The 20,484-nt window shown below is 45.7% G+C and overlaps 3 protein-coding genes across 4 annotated transcripts; 1 reads left to right on the top strand and 2 right to left on the bottom strand.

Annotated features, from left to right (window-relative positions):
- Nucleotides 1–12: 12 nt before the first annotated feature.
- Nucleotides 13–14,385, bottom strand: LOC108162598 (protein pinocchio). Of its 2 annotated transcripts, none has more exons than XM_017297417.2 (4): nt 14,158–14,385; nt 2,586–2,661; nt 1,497–1,746; nt 13–1,425 (listed from the first exon to the last, which is right to left on the bottom strand). In XM_017297417.2, the coding sequence occupies exons 2-4, from the start codon at nt 2,639–2,641 to the stop codon at nt 1,222–1,224; spliced, it is 510 nt and encodes a 169-aa protein (XP_017152906.1). In that variant the 5' UTR covers nt 2,642–2,661; nt 14,158–14,385; the 3' UTR covers nt 13–1,221. The 2 variants fall into 2 exon arrangements, with proteins under 2 accessions (XP_017152906.1, XP_017152905.1); XM_017297416.2 differs by lacking the exon at nt 14,158–14,385 and adding an exon at nt 4,124–4,587.
- A 785-nt stretch (nt 14,386–15,170) lies between these two features.
- Nucleotides 15,171–18,360, top strand: LOC108162595 (TBC1 domain family member 23). Its single transcript, XM_017297413.2, has 3 exons — nt 15,171–15,406; nt 15,773–17,135; nt 17,207–18,360. The coding sequence occupies exons 1-3, from the start codon at nt 15,390–15,392 to the stop codon at nt 17,897–17,899; spliced, it is 2,073 nt and encodes a 690-aa protein (XP_017152902.1). The 5' UTR covers nt 15,171–15,389; the 3' UTR covers nt 17,900–18,360.
- On the bottom strand, nt 18,336–19,994 carry LOC108162596. Its single transcript, XM_017297414.2, has one exon. It carries the CDS (start codon nt 19,955–19,957, stop codon nt 18,362–18,364), a length of 1,596 nt encoding a protein of 531 aa, XP_017152903.1. The 5' UTR covers nt 19,958–19,994; the 3' UTR covers nt 18,336–18,361.
- Nucleotides 19,995–20,484: the final 490 nt, after the last annotated feature.

Below are 20,484 nucleotides of genomic sequence, written 5' to 3' on the forward strand. Positions count from 1 at the left end.
TATATAAATATATTCATATGTATGTACGCATATATTTTATGCAGATTTACATATATAGTGGTATATATAATAGGTATTGTATATATTTAGGTGTAAACTTCTAGATGTCATATGGATTTTCACAGAAAATCTTCAACTTTTTGAGTAATGCTTTTTAGTTGTTTCCTTGTGCGTTTTGTCCTGCTTTCCTATCCTGTTATTCTATTCATTTATTGCGATTTCGCTTTTCCCCTTTGAACAGAGAGATAGAGAGAGACAGAGACTATATGTCGTACAATCCTTTAGTTACTTTGTTGAGCATTATGCATTATGGAAGATAAGATTCATTTCTTTCTTTAGTTTCGGAATGCACCATCAATATTTTGTTTGGGTTTTGCTTTGATCTGATTTGTGCCTCGAACCACAAAGCAACAACTATAACGAAACTAATTGTTAACAACAACAACGATCTCTAGACAGTTACAAAAAGGGTCTGGTCTGGTCTGTTCTGTTCTATTCTATTCTGTTCTATGTCGGTCTGTTCTGTATCGGTCTGTGTGTAAGTATACAAAAATTATTATCGTATCGCTATCGACATAGATTGTAGATAGATATAGATATAGGTATTGGTATAGCTATAGCTATCGTTAGACATTTTTGCTACATCATATTAAATTCACTATTTGTTCACGATTCTTTCTGGCCGCCTAATATCACCGTTATCACTGCATTGCCAAAAAACTTGGCTTAAGTCTACGCAGAAAGAAGTCTTTTCCTGGATAGAATTGCCTGGTGTCATGTGTGCAAACAAAAGTGGTGCCATTAAAAGCGTTAAACAAAAGAACTAACTTCGCTAATCATTTGCACAGTCACACAGCCAGCAACAGCAAACGAAACGCAACCGAACGAAACAAAAAAATAATAATCATAGAATATAAATGAAATGAAAGAGAATTCTCAACGCGACACAACAATAAAAACTAAGAACTAAAAAGCTTAGCAATTAAGCCCTAAATTACGGGTGAGAGACTGTGTGGTGTGTGTGTCTGTTTGTTTTGTGGTTGTGTGTGTTTTTGTGTGTGTGGAGGTGGATCCACGGCACCAACTATGGGATTGGAGCCACGGGGCTGCCTTCAGCTAACTGCTATCTGGATGAATGAGTGTGTACGGGTGCGGCTTATATGGAGACGGTGCTGCAGTCTGGCTGTTGTTGGAGGAACTCTGGTGGCGGGGGGGCCAGCTCTAGGTGCGGGCGCTTTTGCTCGCCGATGAGGTGGACAGTTGTTCCAGACGGGAGCACAGCTCCTGGGCCAGACGCAGTTGATTTGCCGCAGCGGCAGCACACGAAGTGCTGGGTCCAGCACCTCCTGGCAGCTGGACTCCGGACACTGCCTCCGGGTAGCTGATGCACACGCCCACCCAGCGCGCTTGACTGCAGGCATGGGACTGTTAACGAGAGAAAAAATCTGTTAGCTCGCTGTTCATATATTTTTTCCAAGGATTTCTATGGTACTCACCATGGCAAAGTCTCGCTTCCACTGTACACCGCACTGGCCGTCGCACAGGGGGCAGGGACGCTCCAGGCTGTAGCCACCGCACTCGCTGCAGTCCAATGAGACATGATCATCTGTCCAGGAGACGCCGCAGGTGAAGCAGGAGCCCATATGCTGGCGCAACTCCTCAATGGTCATCACGTTGTCCATGCTGATCTCCAGGGGACTTCCCACTAGATCTGGCAACGACGCGGACAGACCGAGATTGTGATGCCTAAAAGAGACACAGATACAAAAGGGGGGAATTCGTGATTAGCTCAGAGTCAAAACAAAAATTAGATGACAAATCGTGGAAAGCAGGCAGCCGTGACCTTGCTTGTTGGGTCGGCGGTAGGAGTGGGAGGCACTGGCGTGCCGCTGTCGCTGGCGTGATTATGATAATGAGAAGCGTGGTGGAACTGAGAGAGACACGCGGAGAGATTGCGGATGATTGAACCAAATGGCAAACTGTACCCAACAACAGCGACAACGGTCGACGACGACGACGGACGCCGGCGAGACTTTCGCTCGATCATGTGAGCGGCACGGCGGCGACTTGCTTTTGCTTTTGTTTTCGGGGAAGAGGAGGAGCGACCAGGCCCCGAAAAGATAATGACACTAATACAGACGAACCTCGCGAACCTCTCTCGTAAGGTGCGACTGCGACTGCTACTGCCCTCTTTCATTAATGGGCCAAAGTCGGGGCCATATAAATATACATATATATATATATATATTGCAGGTGGTGTTTCAATAGTATTGCTATTATTGTTGTTGTAGTTGTACTCTGCACCCTAACCGGGGTCTGGGCATGATAAGATTGCAAAAATCATGAATGAGTAGCCAGCCCAACCTTTCATTAGCCTTCTCCGAATGCTACCGCTTCTGGCCTCTTGTCAGGGCCCAGCCCCAGCCCTGACATTGTTTACAATGAATTTGGCTAAAATACGAATGAATAAATGCGGTGAAACGGAAACGATTCCAGCGATTTCAAGTGAATCATTGGATCTACTATGAGTATATGAATGTTTTGATGATGATCGTGTGTTTGTGTCTATATTTTTGTATACTTACGATAGGGGACTGCAGATGTCGGCGATCTGGGGACCATGAACACTGGCAATAGACATGTTGGATGCTGCTGTTGGCACTGCAATGGGAAGAAGGGAGAGCAAAATTAAAACACGATTCGATTCAAAGTTCATCAATTGTAACAAGGTGAGATCGAGTGGGGGTCATTCTGCAGGTAAATACCCCCGAACACAGCACACACCCGAAGGTAAACGGGCTTTTCGTGCAGGTGCGTGCGTGTGTTCGGTGTTCGGTGTCTTGTCTGCCTCACCGACGAATACTTGAAATGTCAGAGGCATTTGCAATGACAGTTTCGAATCGAGCACAACTGTACCCAGCAGCCAGCAAACAGCAGCCAGTACCTCTGTGACTTCTTGGAAACATTCAAATATATTGTATATAGGTATATCATATACGAATCGAACGACATTCTTGGCTTAAAAATTAACAACTATTGAGAAATAGGAGTGGAGGGAGGGCAGCGGGGGGAGGGTACGAGTGTGCATGGAGAAGGGGTAAATAACCGCTAAAATCCGGTTGAAAGCACCATAAACAGCCAGCGGAGGCCGTGTGTGTAGCTGCTCTACAGATCTCTACAGCGTCTCGTATGCGTCATCCTCTCCTATAGTTTTAATTGCTTCGGATGGGGGCGCCGAACAATTAAACAACATTAATGTGCGAATTATATGGAATTGGCATTACTGTCCGACCGATAATTACACGATCTCTTGTGGGGTGGGATGGTATGGGAACATTATACTATACAGAACAAACTTGTCTACATTGTTTTGGCACGATTTTGGCAAAGTTGCAAAAACATCCATACTATACGTATGTGTGTATGTATGTATCTGGGAGCGAATCCTCCTCAGGCACATGACTGCTGATCTGCGTCTGGCCTGGCAGCATCATAAATTTATTTTGCGTTGTTATGCGGCGACCATGCCATCCACAGCACAGCACAGCCGTTCTATATATAACTTTGGATCGTATGAGAAAGTATAATCAAGAGGCGATTGGGGGCTAAAATTAAAACCCAACCAACATGCAGCTTGTGCAACAGAGAAAGAGGCGGAAGAAGGAGAGGCCGAGTTGAGACGAGACCCTGTGCTGTGCTGCGCCTATGCTCTGGTGCAAGTGCACCTGGTTCAAGTCCTCGCTAATTGCAATTTCGCCTGGGTTTGCGTGCCTGCTAGAGCTGCGGCGACAGAAACGTCGCAAAAAAACGAAAATTGCTGTAATTTATCCGAAGCGAACGAATGCGGCAGCCATGTATCTGGCTCCGACTCTCGGCCCCTGCCTCTTGCCACAGCACAACTAGTTGCATTTAATTTGATTTTATTTATTTATAGAAGGGCACTCACACAGCCGCACACAAAAATACAGGCAGACAGACGGACAGACAGACAGACACATATGTATGTAGATACAGATCCAAACGAGAGATGAATGTACGGAGGAAGCGGACGGGTGGGGGGGTCTGGGCTCTGGTCTGTTCGTTGTTGTTGTTGTTGATTTATTTTGGGCACGGAAATACTTACATTTGTTGTATTTTTACAGAATTGTTGAACGCTGTTCTGTTTTTTATTTATTCTGCGTTATTAATAAATCCAAATTGGGATTTTGGTTGCAGTTGTTGTAGTGTTTTTTTTTTGTAATTATAATTGTTGCTGCGGTTGTTGTTGTTTTGGCCTTGCGTAAGCCACAACAAATCAAATTATCTTTTGTAATTGCTTGTAAATGAACAGTAACCGTTTTGGCTATTGTAGTGTTTTTGTTTTGTTTTCTTTAGTAACTTTTCACACGCGATGGAGACAGTTAGCTCGTGTAAATGTATTGCTCAGTGTTCATCGGGTTGATATCCAAATAATAACGATTGTTTTGATACAGCGCACTTTTATAGTTGGGCTTCCGTTGAGACAAACGGAATTGATTTTTTCTGGAAAGCCAAAGACCAAGTGGCATGCACGACCGAAGCGAATGGATGGAATCGAATGAACGCGCTGGCCACAGTTCGCCTCGTTTTTATAGCCGGGCTCTGAGAGAGTACGTAAACGAAGAGCAGAGCAAACAGCAGTGGGAGAGAGAGACAGCGAGAGAGCCAGCACGCAAAAGTGATATTGCGGATGACAAAGCAAAGCTAACGAACTGAACTTGCCAAGCTCTCGCATACAGTGACACCACACACGTACACACACACACACATACACCCCACACCCCACACCCCACACCCAACAGAGTCGTAATGAACGTTACGAGAGGGGGGGGGGGGGGGTTAAATCAAAGCAAAATTCCAAAAACCAAAGTCAGATGCTGACCAAATTAGCGGTAGTTGGCAACAGCGGAGAACGGAGAGCGAGTGTGGCTGTGTGTGTGTGAGAGGCGATAACAAAGCGAAACAGAGAGGGATAGAGAGAGAGAGATAGAGAGCAGAGTCAAACGGCAAGGGGGAATACACTTACAGCCTTACATCTCTGATGCATTCACACCCTCCTCCTATCTCCTATCTGCACTTCCACCGCATTATCACCGATACTCTTACGTACAGATACGGACACTGCGGCAATACGTATACGACGCATTGACCGGACGGACACTAGTACATTGACTAAATGTAATCGTCGCGGGGTTCTTGACGTAAAAGACAGCGGAACGACAACAGATAGACAGAACCAGCTTGGCAACCGTCAGCACCCTCGTCGACCCGTCAACGGACGCATTTCATTTGAATAACAAATCATTTATTCTTTGACAGGTAGAGCGCCGGACAAGGACAGGGACCACGGCACATACACCACGGACAGGGACGTGCTGCAGGTGGCTGAAAGAAGGCTGAATAGAAAAGTACCCGGGCACCCCGGGTCCGGTTCAAATACAGGTAAACCACCATCTCGATTCGCTGGAAATCGCGAGAGAGTATGTCTCTCTCCATAAACCATAAACATGTACAAATGTTTTTACGCCAATGCTTCGCTTATCAATCGCCCTAATCTTATCAGCGGGCTCCGGGGCGGGAGTGGCCCTCTCAGCGCGTGGCGTGGCAGACTTCCCCAGCGCTCCCGCCTTCGGGTTTCAAAGTATAACGGTCCAACTCATTATATACGATACAGGGCGAGTCCCCGGCAGAATGGAAATTTTTCGCTAACGTTGGCATGCTAATAGGGGGAAAAATTCGCATTTTTTTTGTTGCTCCAAGTGCCAAGTGCAGCTCAAGACCCCCGCTACAGAGTCGCGCGTCGCGTCGCATTGACGAAGCTCAAATTTCGCCAGACAAACGAAAAGGGAGCAGCACCCAAAGCCGAAGAGAACTCCGAGCCCTGAACCAAGCCCAAGCCAGAAGCAAAGCGATCCCCAAGCGACCCTCGCCAAATTAATGCAATTTCAGCGGCGGCAATTCGTGACGACGAAACCACGACGGACGGGCAACCATAAACTAACATATACTACGTATCCACGTATCCAACTCGCATATTGTACAATCACACAGCATATATTATAAACAATTAATGTTTATTTAGAAAGCAAGAACGAGCGGCGACATCCCCTTGACCGTCATATGCCCATGCCCCCCGCCGGCGGCGTCTTGAAAGCCGTTCCATGAGGAGGCCCTCGATTCGGGGCAAACTTTTTGCGGCTGACATTCAACTTTGCAATCCGCGGCGCAGTTTCATGCGGGGGCGCTGGGGTGCAGGGCGGACGAGGAGTCGGAGATGGAAATGGAATCGAGGGACCATTGTCATTTGAGAAGGTCGCACGGCAATTGCTTTGGGACACTCTCACCTCAGCCTTAATTGCGTCAGAAAACGTGGAGGATATTAGTCCGAAAATAACAATATTTAAACAGTATTTTGCCAACCGTTTGAAAAACTTATTAAGAGCCCCAGCCCCAGCCCCACGTCGATCGCAGCACGCAGAGCACGCAGCTCGTGTGTGTATTTTTATACTCTTCCTGAAGACAGACCAGAAAGAAAGACAGAAAGAGAGAGATCTCCCGCTCCATTGGCTTTATATGTTATGTCTTCCTGCTAAATATATGTATCCCCATCCACCGTTGTACTGTACAATGCATTTTTCAAACCGGATGATCTACGAATCTACTAAAAACTGCTGTCGAAAATGTTATATTTCGTATCTTATCGCATTATTTATAAGTCTGCCATAGAGCTATCAATTTTCAAAGAGATTGGATATCGTAAATATCATTTTATTGCGCACAATTCTTTAAATATTTATTATTCGGAAACTTTCAAACAGATAATGTTTATTTAGGATCGGGTTTCTATATTTTCACATCTAAATATTCCTACAAATAATAGGCTATGCAAAAATATATTTTCTAGTTTATTTCCAAACACTCAAGACTGGGTTTTTTTTTATATATTGTTGAACTTGACATTTTAAGGTGTAGGTTTTCTGTGGAACAGCGGGGAAACCAATGAAAACATATAGGATATGCATTACTAAATGAAATAAATATAACATTTATTACAACTGTGAAGGACCTTTCCTTAAATATTGTTCCAAATGAACCATCGTACCTATTTCCAAGACTATTTTAAACACTTTACTTTAAGGTATATTATTTCCCACTTGATCAATCATTATCGATCAACAGAGGCTTCTGGAAGCCACTGCATTTATCATTCAGTCTGTGGCATATCCATCAAGGCAACACAAATCTTAGGGTATTGAAGTTTCCGTTGGGCAAATATAGTTTTGTGTTTGCCAATATACATACGAGTACTGGCGGAATTGTGCATAAATACAGTACAATTATTGCGTCGTCAAGTGCTGCTTAAAGACATGCGCTTCCTCTTTGGTTTCGGCGCTGGCTTTGGCTTTGGCTCTGATGGTGGCTTTGACTCTGACACCGGCAGTGGCTCGGCTCTGTTTTGCATCGCAGCTGCGCAAATAAAGCTGCTCCTGAGTGTACGACTGTACGATTGTACGGCAGTATCTGTTAATTATTGTTATGGATGGATGTTGTGACTGGTGTGTAAATAACAACAGACATGTGGCATCGGTAGATGGATACGAGTATATTGTACCATCAAATGCGAAAAACAAAAGGCGGCCATCGGCTGACGTCAATTCGTGAGCGAGAGAAATCAGGAACCGAGCCCAAAAACGCAGAAACAGAAGCTCAGCAAAAAAAAAACCCAGCTTTGTTTTGATTTCGTTATAAAAACCTCCTCCGATCATGAGCCAGAATTGTGGGCGTGTGATTCATTTGGGTTTATGGGGAATCTACATCTACATAGTATTATAATGTGTAGCGCCACACGCTGATCCGCTCATCATCATTATCATTATTATTATCATCATCGTGAGCACAGGCCACAGCCTCATCTACCTCACATGGCAATGCTAATGAGCTGGGTCGAATAGCGACACAAAACTCGTTCCGCGGGATTCCCTCGCCCAAGAGTTTGGCGGGTACAAACAAACTGATTTTCGGAATTTCAACCTGCGGCTTAGTCTGCGTCTGGGCTGTACTATGGAAACGGTTTACCTAATTAATGGGGGAAAAGTACTCAGTGCGCGGCAAATACTCGCACTCGTACGAGTACAATATACAATATACAATATCTGTGGGTAAACTGCCAAAACGGGGCGTGGCCTGTCAGAGGCAGATCATTCCATTCGAACGAAAGTGAGTTGAAAGCTTCGCCGGATCTGCCATAGAATCGCGGGTACATTTAAGTGTACTAAGTGCTCTCGTCCCTCTATTAGAGCTCCGACAGATTTACAGTGGGCCCAAAAACTGTTGACAAGGGCAATTAGAATTCCCATCCGAGAAGTCGGGCGACTGCGCGGCCCTGAACTCTGGCCTCGTCGACCCCCCTTCGGGGTGCTTCCACATTTCCATACAGATGTTTTGTAAGAGTTCCGCAAAGAGGCATTTGCATACTGATGACTGATAAAATGATAGCGTTCTCAATGAGCTGCGAGAACTGTTCCTATAAATAGGTCTATGACTTGTTATCTCACTCTCGTTCTCATTGAAGGCAGCCCTTGGAGGATATTGTAGTAGTAGTAGTATGACTGATACGGGCCCTGCCGATGACTGGAAGAAGGTTACCGCGTGACCCTCTAACCCCCTGGCAATGTCATATACTCGGATGGATATCGAGTTGCATACCTTACAGAAACACAGAAACAGCGGAACTGCACTCATCATGGAATCTGAGTAACACGATCACTGATGACTGATACTTTAGATTCTATATTTACTTCCCATATTTTAAGGTTTTCGATTAACATTTAATTGGAATAACCGCCTCCCCAGCATTAATATTAATAGAACTTGTTCTGTTATATTCGGGAAGTTCGTTTCTACGAGTATATAGATGTGGATCTCGTTCTATTGTCTGTCTGATCGTCAAGATGTCACGATGACAGACACGAAATTTGTGCGGTAATCATAACTGATGTTTGGATGCTACTCGTAGCAGGATGGGCGATAAAATAAGCCCCACCAAGCTGATTAGATCGTATTATAATTGAGAGTTGCCTTCCCAATAGATTAAAGTACAAAACTAGATAATTATAATCGTATAATGCATATCTTAGAATCCTTGGCCGAACCAATTCCTTGTTACTGTAAGCCAATGCCAATTATTGTCATAAAAAGTGCACTATCACAATGAAAACTTCCTCATACGGACAGTAAAGACCCCTTATAGAACTCTAGGTTATAAAAACCATATAAAACAATAAATCAATCTGAGATAATAGAAACAGAAAAGACCATTATGTCCACTCCCTAAAAAATAGCCTTGGGAATACCCCGAAATGTTCAGTCTTTGGTAGAATCTTAGAACGCAATTGAAAAAGCTTTCTCTTGAGCTATCGTTTTGTAGATCTAGCTGTAGAAAGACCTGTCTATAGATGTGAGAAAAAAAACTCACGTGATTTGTCTACTTTGAACCAATAGCAAACATGGACTTCCCGTACATTAAATACGTATTTCCCACCAACGCACACAAAAAAGTCTAAAATTTACCAGGGAATACCTAGACCACAGATCAGGAATAAAAATATTTAAATGTCGGACAAAATTAGTGGGAAAATGTCTGGAAAACAGTTATTGTTTATATATATATGGGAAACTTTTTGTGTGAATAACCCATAACCCAGAAGTATTACTACATTGATCGATTGTTCCCCGTGGAATATTTTGCACAGGAATTTCTGATGCAAAAATAAACCCAACCTAGTGATCGCTGGTCCAAAGTACTATTGTATTTCCATCGCAATCTCATGAATATGGTGCAAAGTAGTGGTTTGCAAAAATCCCATTCCCATTCGAAGGCAAAGTGCGCAATCCGAATCAAAACTAGAACACACCGGAGCGAGGGAGAGCGTCCCACCACAGTGTCCGGCCGTCCCCCTCTGATTGCCACCAAAGGGACGGAGCGGATTTTGTGGTCTTTGGTTAGGCGTGCGGGTAATTAACACTTGTGGAAGTCTGGAGAACACCTAATTAGCGATCTGCATAATGCAACAGTTTGCTAATTACACGTGACCAGGGAGAGTTCAGGCGGTGAGGGGCACCTGCTGTGGGTTTTGTCACCACTCGTTCCTTGGAATCTTCGGATTTGGTTCAGTTAAATCTGGTTTGATGGTTTCATTTTTGTTCAATGAATTCATCGTAATGAAACTCTGTTCACTAGGCATTTGATTTCTAGCACACGTCCAGCTAATAAAAGAACTAGTTTGATTCATTAACAGATGTTCTCATTGTGTTCATTCAAGAATGAAATGTCACCATTTAACAGAATGACTAAACTGGCTGAAGGATGAACCTGAAAACTCAATTCTGCTAGTTCCAGCACCTGCCACACTCGAACGAACTATTGTTTGCGGTGCTAATGGGAATTTACAGCAAGTTTTGTGTATGTAAATCTCGTCAACTAACTGACGTCGCAACTCTTGTCATCTTCGTCATCATCTCATTTGGCTTTCATCATCATCGTCGTCAACAGCAGAAGTGCAACAGCAGAGAAGGAGCGTCAGCAGCGAGAAAAAGCGTCAGCAACACCGACAACAGAATCAACAAGAACTTTGGTTAAAGGAAGGGTCGAAGCTCTCGATACCCTTGGATCGATATGGCGAAGGTATTCCCATCTGAATCAAATTTAATATATATATAGCTGTTTGAATATCTCTAAAAGGAAATAATGGTTTTTGACAGTCGAATGAAGCTCATCCCTGAGATATGTACACTTCTAAGGTATGTACACTTCCTTGTTTTCCGAATACCTGGTGTGACGTCTGCATTTTTGAATGTGTTTTACGACTCGGTCAGAATGAAATTCCGTTAGAACTCCGAACTCCGTTGTTACACAACTATTGATGGCACTGTCGACGCCTTCCGAGTTGGCCATTCGTCTGATATAATGATTCGATTATAGCGGTTCTATTATTAACGGATCTAAGACATCTAAGCCTCACATATAAATATTTTTTTTAGTTTGTTGTCTCATCTCGTTGTTGCAAACATCTGTTTAAATGCAAACACCCACTTTGAATAGGGTATAACATCTCTGTTAGATGTGCGTCGCACGAAACATTTGCTCCATGTAAACAGAGTCGCACGCGAGAGAGCATTGGAAGGAGAGATAGGTACGTTGACGTTACCGGTTTGAACCGATTACTACCCGTTGGTCGTGTCGTGTCGTGTCGTTGTTGCCGCTGCTATCCGCAAGGGTTCTCCCTCTCTATGTGTTTGTGTTTGTGTGTGTTAAAATTGACAATTAATAAAAAGAATAAAGAACAATGAATGAATGAAACGGAATTGGAATTGAAATCAATCCCCTATAGAGCACACACACACACACACACAAAACCGAAGAGTAGTGTCGGGCCTCTTCTCAGTTGCAGCCATAACCCCAGTCCACGTCCAGTGGAAGGCGGCGCCAGCGCCAAAAGCTGACGCCGCAGATTTGCACACGTTCCGCCATGGTTTTAGAAGGGGTTACGTTACGTTACGGCTATGCAATAGATCATCGAAGAGGTTATAACCAGTTGCGACCTAAGCGAATCGGTTAGCGGTCGATCTGTAGCTGCCATAAACTGGTGTCACCTCTAAAGCGCATGGATTCCAAGCGAAATGAGATTGGGATTTGATTTCCGGAGAAATCCAGAGATACGAGTACAGAGAATATTTGATTCCCAGAGAATTTAGATTAATGTTGATCCCAAGAGTAAAAATACAAGTCTTCGGATTTCGGATTTCAGACACTTTCCATCACGCCACCGAACTGACAGGCAGCCGGTGGTGGCGTCTGGGCGGATCCGTCTATACCTGAATTCCAGCCACACTTCTCCACCGCCCAGAGGCTATCGGTTTTCCATGTCATCAGTGGAGGGGCTGGCTGGCTGCTGCGCAATACGAGGCGAGGCGGCAGGGGTCGGGACTTATCAGCAGAGACGAGACGAGCCACTCCGTACAAATTAAACAAGGCGCGAATGGGCTGCGCGTGGCGTTCCGTATGGTTTCGACTATAATGAGCATGGGAACATAAAAAACAGACAGACGCTAAAAGCGGGACACGAGCGGGCACGGGGGACAGGGGACACCTGAGAGGGGTAGCACGGCGCATTGCGAAATCCAAAACGGATTTATTTTTGAACAAAAAAATAAGAAAAGAAAAAATTGTCATTACGCTTGTCGCTTTAATAAGCATTTTTTTTGTGTGCAAGCGAAACGTTTATGCAATCACTTTATGCATTTACATGGGAGCTACTACTGTTTGGATTCTGAGTGCATTACCACTTTCGTACCCCAGACCAGAGAGCAACAGCTCCATTCAAAAGTTGTATACTTAATGTTAAGCAGGAATACGCTGGGGATGACTCAAAGGGGGAACTGCGACTATGGTGCGAGATAAGGAGAAGAGTGATCATTCAAGATAAGAAAATTCCACAACATCCATTACGATAAGTGATAGAAATATCTATATCTTAGGAATAGTAGGGAAAATGAGTCATGGGAATCCAAAAGGGATACTCGCATGAAATCACTACGATTCCGTGTAAATATCACTCTTGATACGAAAGGGATAAATCATTCTGAACTTGTTCAATTGATCTGAAACGTAATGTGCTTATGTGCACACAGATTCCGATTTCAATTGAACTACAGACTACATGCATACATATGCGCCACTCAAGCCACACGAAGCAGATTGCAAATAGTCTGATGCAATATGGTAATCATCTGAAAATAGACAGATTCTCATGAGCCATCTCATACTATACACGATGATTATGGAGACCCCCAGCAGGGGGTTGCATAAGTAGCCATGTCGTTACATTTTCCTTTATTTGGGTTCCTTATTGAAGCTGTAGCTTTGTTGACAATAGCATTTTAAAATAGACCATTTCTCATGGGTAATATGCACATAACTATAGATGAGGCCTCCTCCCACAAATGGTTTCGTTACACATAACTTTTCCTAGGACCGGATCTTTCGACACTATTTCCTATGTTCCTATAGCCAGACCACACGCAATGCCTCAAGTATTATCCATAGAGTCTGCAGCCCCCATCCCCAGAGACCTTTAATGAACGACACGTGCCGAGCCTCCTTAATAATATGAACGCATAAAAAACAGCTCACGCTAGCCATAAACCGATTGCTATTGAGTCCCAAAAAAGAAAGAAAATATTCCACTCTCATGAAATGACATCGTGCCGGCGGGCCTTATGCGCATAATCTCAACCACGATTACTAATATTTGCCTACTCTTTGTCACCCACTCGGCCAGAGAAAGAGAGAGGGAGAGAGAGGCCGGTCCAGTCCGATCCGGGACTGGAGTCACATGATAAACGCGTGAATTTAGCAAATTCTTGCTGACAAGCGAAACGTGTGAATAGGCGGGTCGCACGCTTCGCTTATAAGGCTAATCAGATCGCAGATAAACAGAAAGACAAAACAATTAGCTAACCGATATTGGGGAGACAGTTTTTCTGTAGCACGTAAATGATGGATGGCTGGCTGGGCTGTACATGATTTTCGGGGAATATTGTTTCTAAAAACAAACCGAAATGGGTCTAAATTTATGGCGAATCGATTTAAAGACAGAGTGCTGCTGCCGCGGCTATTGACAAGGCTTAATAACTTGTATAATTGATAGCCAATGGTATTTGGCATTATATACAGCCATTATCAGAGGGCGAAGTGCTCTGCCACTCACCGATAAAGCTGACTATGGCCGGCAATTGGCATTAATAAAAGTGTACAGCGGTTTCCGCCCGATCAGACAAAAGCCTAATGCCCTGCCTGCCTGCAAGCGGCCTGGAGTGGGTGTGGGACGAACAAAGGGGACAAGCCATAGGGATCCATAAGGGTATAGATCTGCCAAGTGCTGCGCCGTCACAAGTGGCCGAGTGGGAAAACCGTGCGGTTGATAAGGGACCCACTGCAGCTGGTGCAAAGGTGGTGTGGACATGGCAAAAAAGTTTTCCCCGACGAACTAGTTCAGGCGTTTGCTATTCGTAAATAACAGAGATTACACTGATGTCTAGACTATAAATACGGTGCGCTAATTATAGTCATATATTCACCTATAAAATTCAAATTGCTCAGAGCCACGGCACAGCTGCTGGTGGCGGTCGTCAGCTTATCACCGGCTATGTTGCAAAAGTCCGGGTCATCCACGTCGAAGATGATCCCATCCTCCCACTCGGTGACAATGAGCGAGGACCTCGTCTGTTGCTGCGCCAGGGAATGGTTGGTGGTGGTTGCGGTGGCGGTGGCGATGGAGTGGTTACCCTCCCTGCTGCTGGTGCTGCTACTCGTCCTGTTGTTGTTGTTGTAGCTATTGCCAAACGAGTTGTTGTTGCCGCTGCCCGTTTTCATCTGTTGGATGAGGCCAAGAGAGTCGTATTTAATGGGTAGAACAATGGAATGAATCAAGTGTGTACGTGATGCTATGCAAATGGCAAACGTCACACGTGGCGCAAATGCAAGCAAAATTGTATGGCTATGGTCGAGCGGCGGATTTGCTAGATGGCGGGGAATGATGATGTTGATGATGAAGAGGAGAGGTGTAGGTAGGCAGGAGGCACAGCTGTTGCTGCAGCACACACACACAAACTCAAGCATATACTTGCAACACCTTGTCAGCAATATGCAAAATCAATAGATGCAGATGCATTATTTAGGTGAAGGCTGCATTAAAGTGTATGTGTGTGTGTGTGTGTGTGCGTGCGTGGGTGCTTTCTGTGTGTTTGGTTTTGGTTTGGCGCTATCCGTGTGTGCTCTCGCCTCTGGTCCTTGTGTGCGTGCGTTTTTGCGGTTATAGGCCAATCATCGCATTAAGCATGCCCTTAACTTACGTTTTCTAATGCAACCGCAGCGCGGGAGTATCCAAAAAGTGCGATAATAAATTTTAAGCGCCAACAGCAAGATTTTAAGTTAATTTTTTAATTTAATAGCAAAATAGCTGGCAACTAGAGATGGCAAAACAAACTATCGATGACACAACAATCAACAGTCACGAATCACGAATCACGCTCACGCGCGCGTAATCAGAAACTGTTATCATAACAGTGAATCAGCCCTGGAATTCTTCCTGGTCCAGCCCTGGAATCATCTAAAACAGACAAAAAAATAGTTTCTTCGAAATTTCTTTCCAAATTAATTAAGATTAAGACCATAGAATTATACAAAATAACTACGCACCTAAAAATGCACTCGACGTGTCTGCCAAAGGGCAATAAAGTGCATTAGGGCAGCTCATCAAAGTAGACAAATTGCAAAACACAATCACCTTCAACCTGGTGGGAGAGTCATCATGGAGGAAAATATGTGGTAAATAAAAGCAATAGCGACACCCAGAATGACAGCGAAAGGCGTCAACGTCAACACTTGGTTAAACCCTACACCCCAAAGCCCAACGAATCATGATTCGTATTTTAATTTTAATTTTGGAGCAATTTTCCCTTCGGGCACACACTGAGAGAACAAGAGAGAGTGTTTGTGTTTCTTCTGGGTTGAGTTGAGTCAGACAGCCAACAGAGGCATCATTTCAGTGCCCGCATCGTTATCAGCTAGGCCAACAGCAAACAGCTGCTCTTTTGGACACGTTAACGGCGACGTCGCCGTCACCGCTCCACTTTCTGGCGTGACAAAAGCAAGACTTTTAAATTAATGCATCTTTTCTCTCCCTCTCTATAGGATAATAGAACTGGAGTCGGCTCTGCTGGACGACTGCAATGTGAACGATATATATAGCATTTGTCGGGGCAAAGGCCTGCCAGAGGCCCTACGTCCGGATGTATGGCAGGTGTGCCTGGATGTGAGGCACAAGAGCGACCAAATGTCGCTCTTCAACGAGATCTATGATCTACCGTTTCAAAGCCAGTTGCGAGAGGACTGCCAGCGGCATGTGGATCGCATGGGCAACGATGAGGAGGACAAAGTGTCGGTGGTGTCCGACCTGGAGTCGATCATTACGTTCTATTGCAAGAACCGGAATCTGCAGTACGAGCCGGAGAACGGCTGGATTGAACTGCTACTGCCTTTGTTCGCCCTCAAGCTCAACCGCTCAGACACATTCAATCTGTTCGAGGCGATACGCGACACCTATATACCCAAGGGCTGCAAGCCGAAGGGCAATGTCTTCCATGTGTTCCGGCTGCTGCTGCAGTACCACGATCCTGAGCTGTGCTCCTTGCTGGACACCAAAAAGATCACACCCGACCTGTACTCGCTGACCTGGTTCCAGTCATTGTTCGCCTCCTGCAGCAGCCTGTCGGTGATCATAGCAATGTGGGATCTTTACTTTCAGAATGCCGACCCCTTTATGGTCTTCTTTCTGGCCCTGATCATCCTGATTAATGGACGCGAGAAGATTATGCAGATTAAAACCTCGTCCAAGGAGGAGATCATTGAGTTCCTCATCAACATGCCGTGCGCCCTGGAGCTGGACGATGTGTGGGATTTTTGCTCCCTCGCCCAGTACTATGCGCTGAAGACGCCGACCTCCTTTAAGACAGACTACCTGAAGGCGCTGTACGGCAAGCAGAACGACTCGCCGCGCAGCCAGGAAGAGTCCAACAAGGTGTCCCAAGCGCTGTGCCTGCCCGTGTCCGTCTACGAGTTGGTGGAGAACTCGGCCACTGAGTTTCCAGTGTCCGATGCCGTGCGCTTCTTTCTCGTCGACTGTCGTCCAGCCGAGCAGTACAACTCCGGCCACCTGTCGACGGCATTCCATCTCGACTGCAACCTGATGCTCCAGGAGCCCGTCGCCTTCGCCACCGCCGTCCAGGGTCTGCTCACGGCCCAGCGTCAGGCCATCGAGGTCAATTCAAATGCCGGCGGGGAGCATCTGTGCTTCATGGGCAGCGGACGCGTGGAGGAGGATCAATACACACATATGGTGGTGGCATCATTCCTGCAGAAGAACACACACTACGTGTCCTTGCTCACCGGCGGCTACGCATCCATACATGACTACTTTGGCGACCACATGGCCGATTGTCTGGAGGATCACAATGTGCGAAAGTGCCTCGTCTGCCAGAAGCATAATTCCCAACAAGTGAGTACTCGTACCAGTAATGCCTCTCATTTGCGTAGCATAATGTAATGAAAGTGTTTTTTTTCTTGCAGACGAAAACCGTTCCACTGAAGGCAACTGCGGCAGCCTCATCCACGGATCTGTTCAGCAAGTTCTCTGCTGCCATGAAGTCAAAGTCGGCCGAGGTTAAGGGCAAATTGCTGGATATCATTGTGAATCCCAGTGCGAGCAGCGGAGCCGCAGCCAGCGGCGTGTCCAATGGGTCGCAGTCCGCGGCGTCCAAGGACTGTCATGTGACTCCCAAGGAGCGGAATGGCAAGCGCTATCGCAATTTGGTGCCTGTGTTCAGCATCGATGATGAGAACGAGGACGCCTACGATGGTGCGGAGCGCGATACTCCCAAGCTGGCGGGCGACGACAAGGAGATCGTAAATCTGAATCAATATTTCAAAACGGCAGACATCATCAATGCGTTCAAGTGCCAGGAAGTGCACATGAGTGGCTACATGTACGACAGCCATCTGATAATCACGCCCGGCCAGCTGGTGGTGCTGCGCGAACTGGGACGCGGCCAGGCCCAGATTATGGTGCGTCGTCCGCTGGCCAGCATTGTCAAGATCACGGCCAAAAAGCGGCACCGGGATCTGATCACCTTCAAGTACGGCTTCCCCGATGGCGAAGGGCTGATGATCACCGACATGGATCGCTTTCTCATACCAAATGCCGCCGAGGCCACAGCTCTGGTCTCCAAGCACATAGTGCAGGTGCTGGACAATCCCAAGTAGGATGCCGATGCCAATGCCGTCAAACAGCGTCATTAGTCCGTAGACGTAGTGGAAATGCTTTTCTCCCCTTCCCACCAATTCGCGATCCCCGTGCATTAAGCTTTATTTAACAAACACAGACAGATAGACAGACACAAAGTGCAATGCGTGCGCCCTTCGCTCGCACGTAACTAGTTTTTAATTGGCAATCTTTTCCTTGTAGTAGCTGACAAAATGTAGTCTTAATTGAAAACGAAGTGGTCCATCCAGGCCACAAGGCAATTGTAACATAGAGCACCCGCAAACCGCAACCACCTATCCCAATCCCAGTCCCATTATGTTTTCTAAAATTCTAAGTGCAACCAAAAGGAAACCTTAACTAAAGCCTTGAGACTTACAATGTGTAAATGGATGAGAGAGTAACTAATATTTATTGCAATTAAAACCCTAAAAATAAACATGTATTATATTGGAAACCAAAACTCACTCCACATTGTTCCTCTCCAGGAGAGGATGATCGTTGGAGCTCCCTTCATTCTTGGTCTTTATCCGATGGTCCTCCACTGGTCTCTGTACCTGCTGAGCACGGGCTCTACGCTGGTAGCAATATACGTAGAACCAGCCCAGGGAAATGGATAAAATGATCATCACGAGAGTGCCGGCAACAATGATGGCAACGGATGAGCCCTCCTCAATCTCCAGTTGGTGTTGCTTCTGTGCGTCATCCAAAGACCTGGGGGCATTCAGTGCTATGGGTGTCAGAGAAGCATAGGCCTGCCTTGCAGTTGCGCCTTGCATCCCTTGGAGTGTCACAAATGTACTTCGCACTACGCAGTCGCTCCGAATCGTTAAGATACCGCTGCCGTTGATCCGTAGCTGCTGCCGCTCATCCGAGCAAACACCCATAATCGAGACCTCCTTGGTGACTGTTACCATCCAGCGATTGGGTGAAGCGAGCGGTATCCAAAGAGAGCTTTGGTTCACATGGCGTGGGCTGCACTCTTGGGAGGTGCGATTCCGGAAGGCCGCCAGTGTGCAGGGCAGTGCTCCAGAGTCTCGGCCAAAGGTGATTTGATGGGCCTTGCATAGGAATCTTTCTGGGTGAAGCTGCAGGCAGCTGTCCATCTCAATGTCCTGCAGGGCGAAGTATCTGTCCAGGTGGTCACTAATGGCCAGGTTCGACGTCTCTGTATACATCAGCTGAATGCCGCCTACATCTACCCTTGGGATGGGCGTGAGACGGTAGACATCGAACTGCTCAACGTCGACCAGTGGCACCTTGATGTAGAACAACAGGTGCTGTTCGAGCTGCTGAATTTGGCTAGTGGTGGCAACTCGATAGAAATCAGAGAGTGTAAGACTGTTAAATGGTAGCCGACGGTCCTGTGGAAGATGGCCCAGGATGACGGTCCGCTCATGCTCCAGCTGTTTGATTGAAAGGATCATCGGGTGGAGCTTGCCATGTTGGGCAGTAAATACTGCATCGCGTATGGCATTCTGGGTCTGCTTTATCCGGCCAGCCAGAGCACGAAGCTGGTCTGCCTGTCCCCACAAATTTAAAGAACTGATCTCATTGCTGTTAAAAACGTTTTCTCTTATCACGTTGAAAGTGCTGTCGATGACTGAGGTTCGATTCGAAAGCAAGTCTCTGAAGTCCACCCCGTTGTCCTGAATTCTTGAGATGATAGAGGCGGTGTACTTAAGGTACTCTGAGTCTGGTTCTCTGCTCAGACCACGATAAAGGCTGGCCACCTCCATCTCATTTAGATCAGACTGAAATGATCTTGGACAGAACTCCTCGGGATTTTTGTCGCAATTCTTCATTAGAAGTTTGTAGGTGTTATTAAATGTCCAAATCTCCGAAAAGAGGGGCTCCAAACTGTAATAGACCACGATGGTCCATTCTGACATGATGACGGACGCGCGTCCCCTGTGCTCGATGAAGGTCCCCAAGCTATTGTTGAAGTATGTCATTGTCATGGGCGCCACCTCTCCATTTTCACTCACATCAACAGGCGCCTGGTGGGAAACTCCGATGCAAATCGTAAAGATGAAGATGAATAAAGTTGGGTTGGACATCGTCGCCGCTTTGGGTACCGTTGTTGCCGCTGGGTTATCGTTAACTGAAAGTGAACCTCTTGAAAAATATACTTTAGGCATGTTTAGTGGTTCTTTGGAATCAACTAAATTTCGCTGATCCAGCATTTATGTATTCAAAGTGCTGAGTGTTTAATTTTGATTATGGATAGGGACGAATGGAGGGGATCATACATTCTTATATTGCTTCGTTTCGGATTTCTGATACCATCAAAATATTTTTAATTATATTCTTGTTTATTATAAATGTTATCTAGTGGCTTTATTGAAACTAAAGGCTCAGTTGTAAATATATCCACAGACCCATATCTTTTGATACGTGTGAGGTTCATGCAGTTATTTCACATCAAATGCCGTGTAAGTAATACTCTATAGCGAACGAATAAAGCAAGAAACATGCGAACTAGTAGAGCAGAAAAAAATCCAACAAGATAACGAAAATATACGTCTGAGCTCATCGAGCATTTACATCCCTTTCGTTTCTTTCTCTCGCATTCGAATACGAGGCC

Source organism: Drosophila miranda, chromosome 4 (genome assembly GCF_003369915.1).
Source record: "Drosophila miranda strain MSH22 chromosome 4, D.miranda_PacBio2.1, whole genome shotgun sequence".
NCBI lineage: Eukaryota > Metazoa > Arthropoda > Insecta > Diptera > Drosophilidae > Drosophila > Drosophila miranda.

Coding starts and splice junctions, on each gene's coding strand:
- LOC108162598 (XM_017297417.2), bottom strand. CDS start 2,641: ATGTCTATTGCCAGTGTTCATGGTCCCCAGATCGCCGACATCTGCAGT. Junction 1,747..2,585: donor GACATCTGCAGTCCCCTATC/GTAAGTATACAA, acceptor TGTCTCTTTTAG/GCATCACAATCTCGGTCTGT. Junction 1,426..1,496: donor GGAAGCGAGACTTTGCCATG/GTGAGTACCATA, acceptor TCTCGTTAACAG/TCCCATGCCTGCAGTCAAGC.
- LOC108162595 (XM_017297413.2), top strand. Junction 17,136..17,206: donor AGAAGCATAATTCCCAACAA/GTGAGTACTCGT, acceptor TTTTTCTTGCAG/ACGAAAACCGTTCCACTGAA.
- LOC108162596 (XM_017297414.2), bottom strand. CDS start 19,957: ATGTCCAACCCAACTTTATTCATCTTCATCTTTACGATTTGCATCGGA.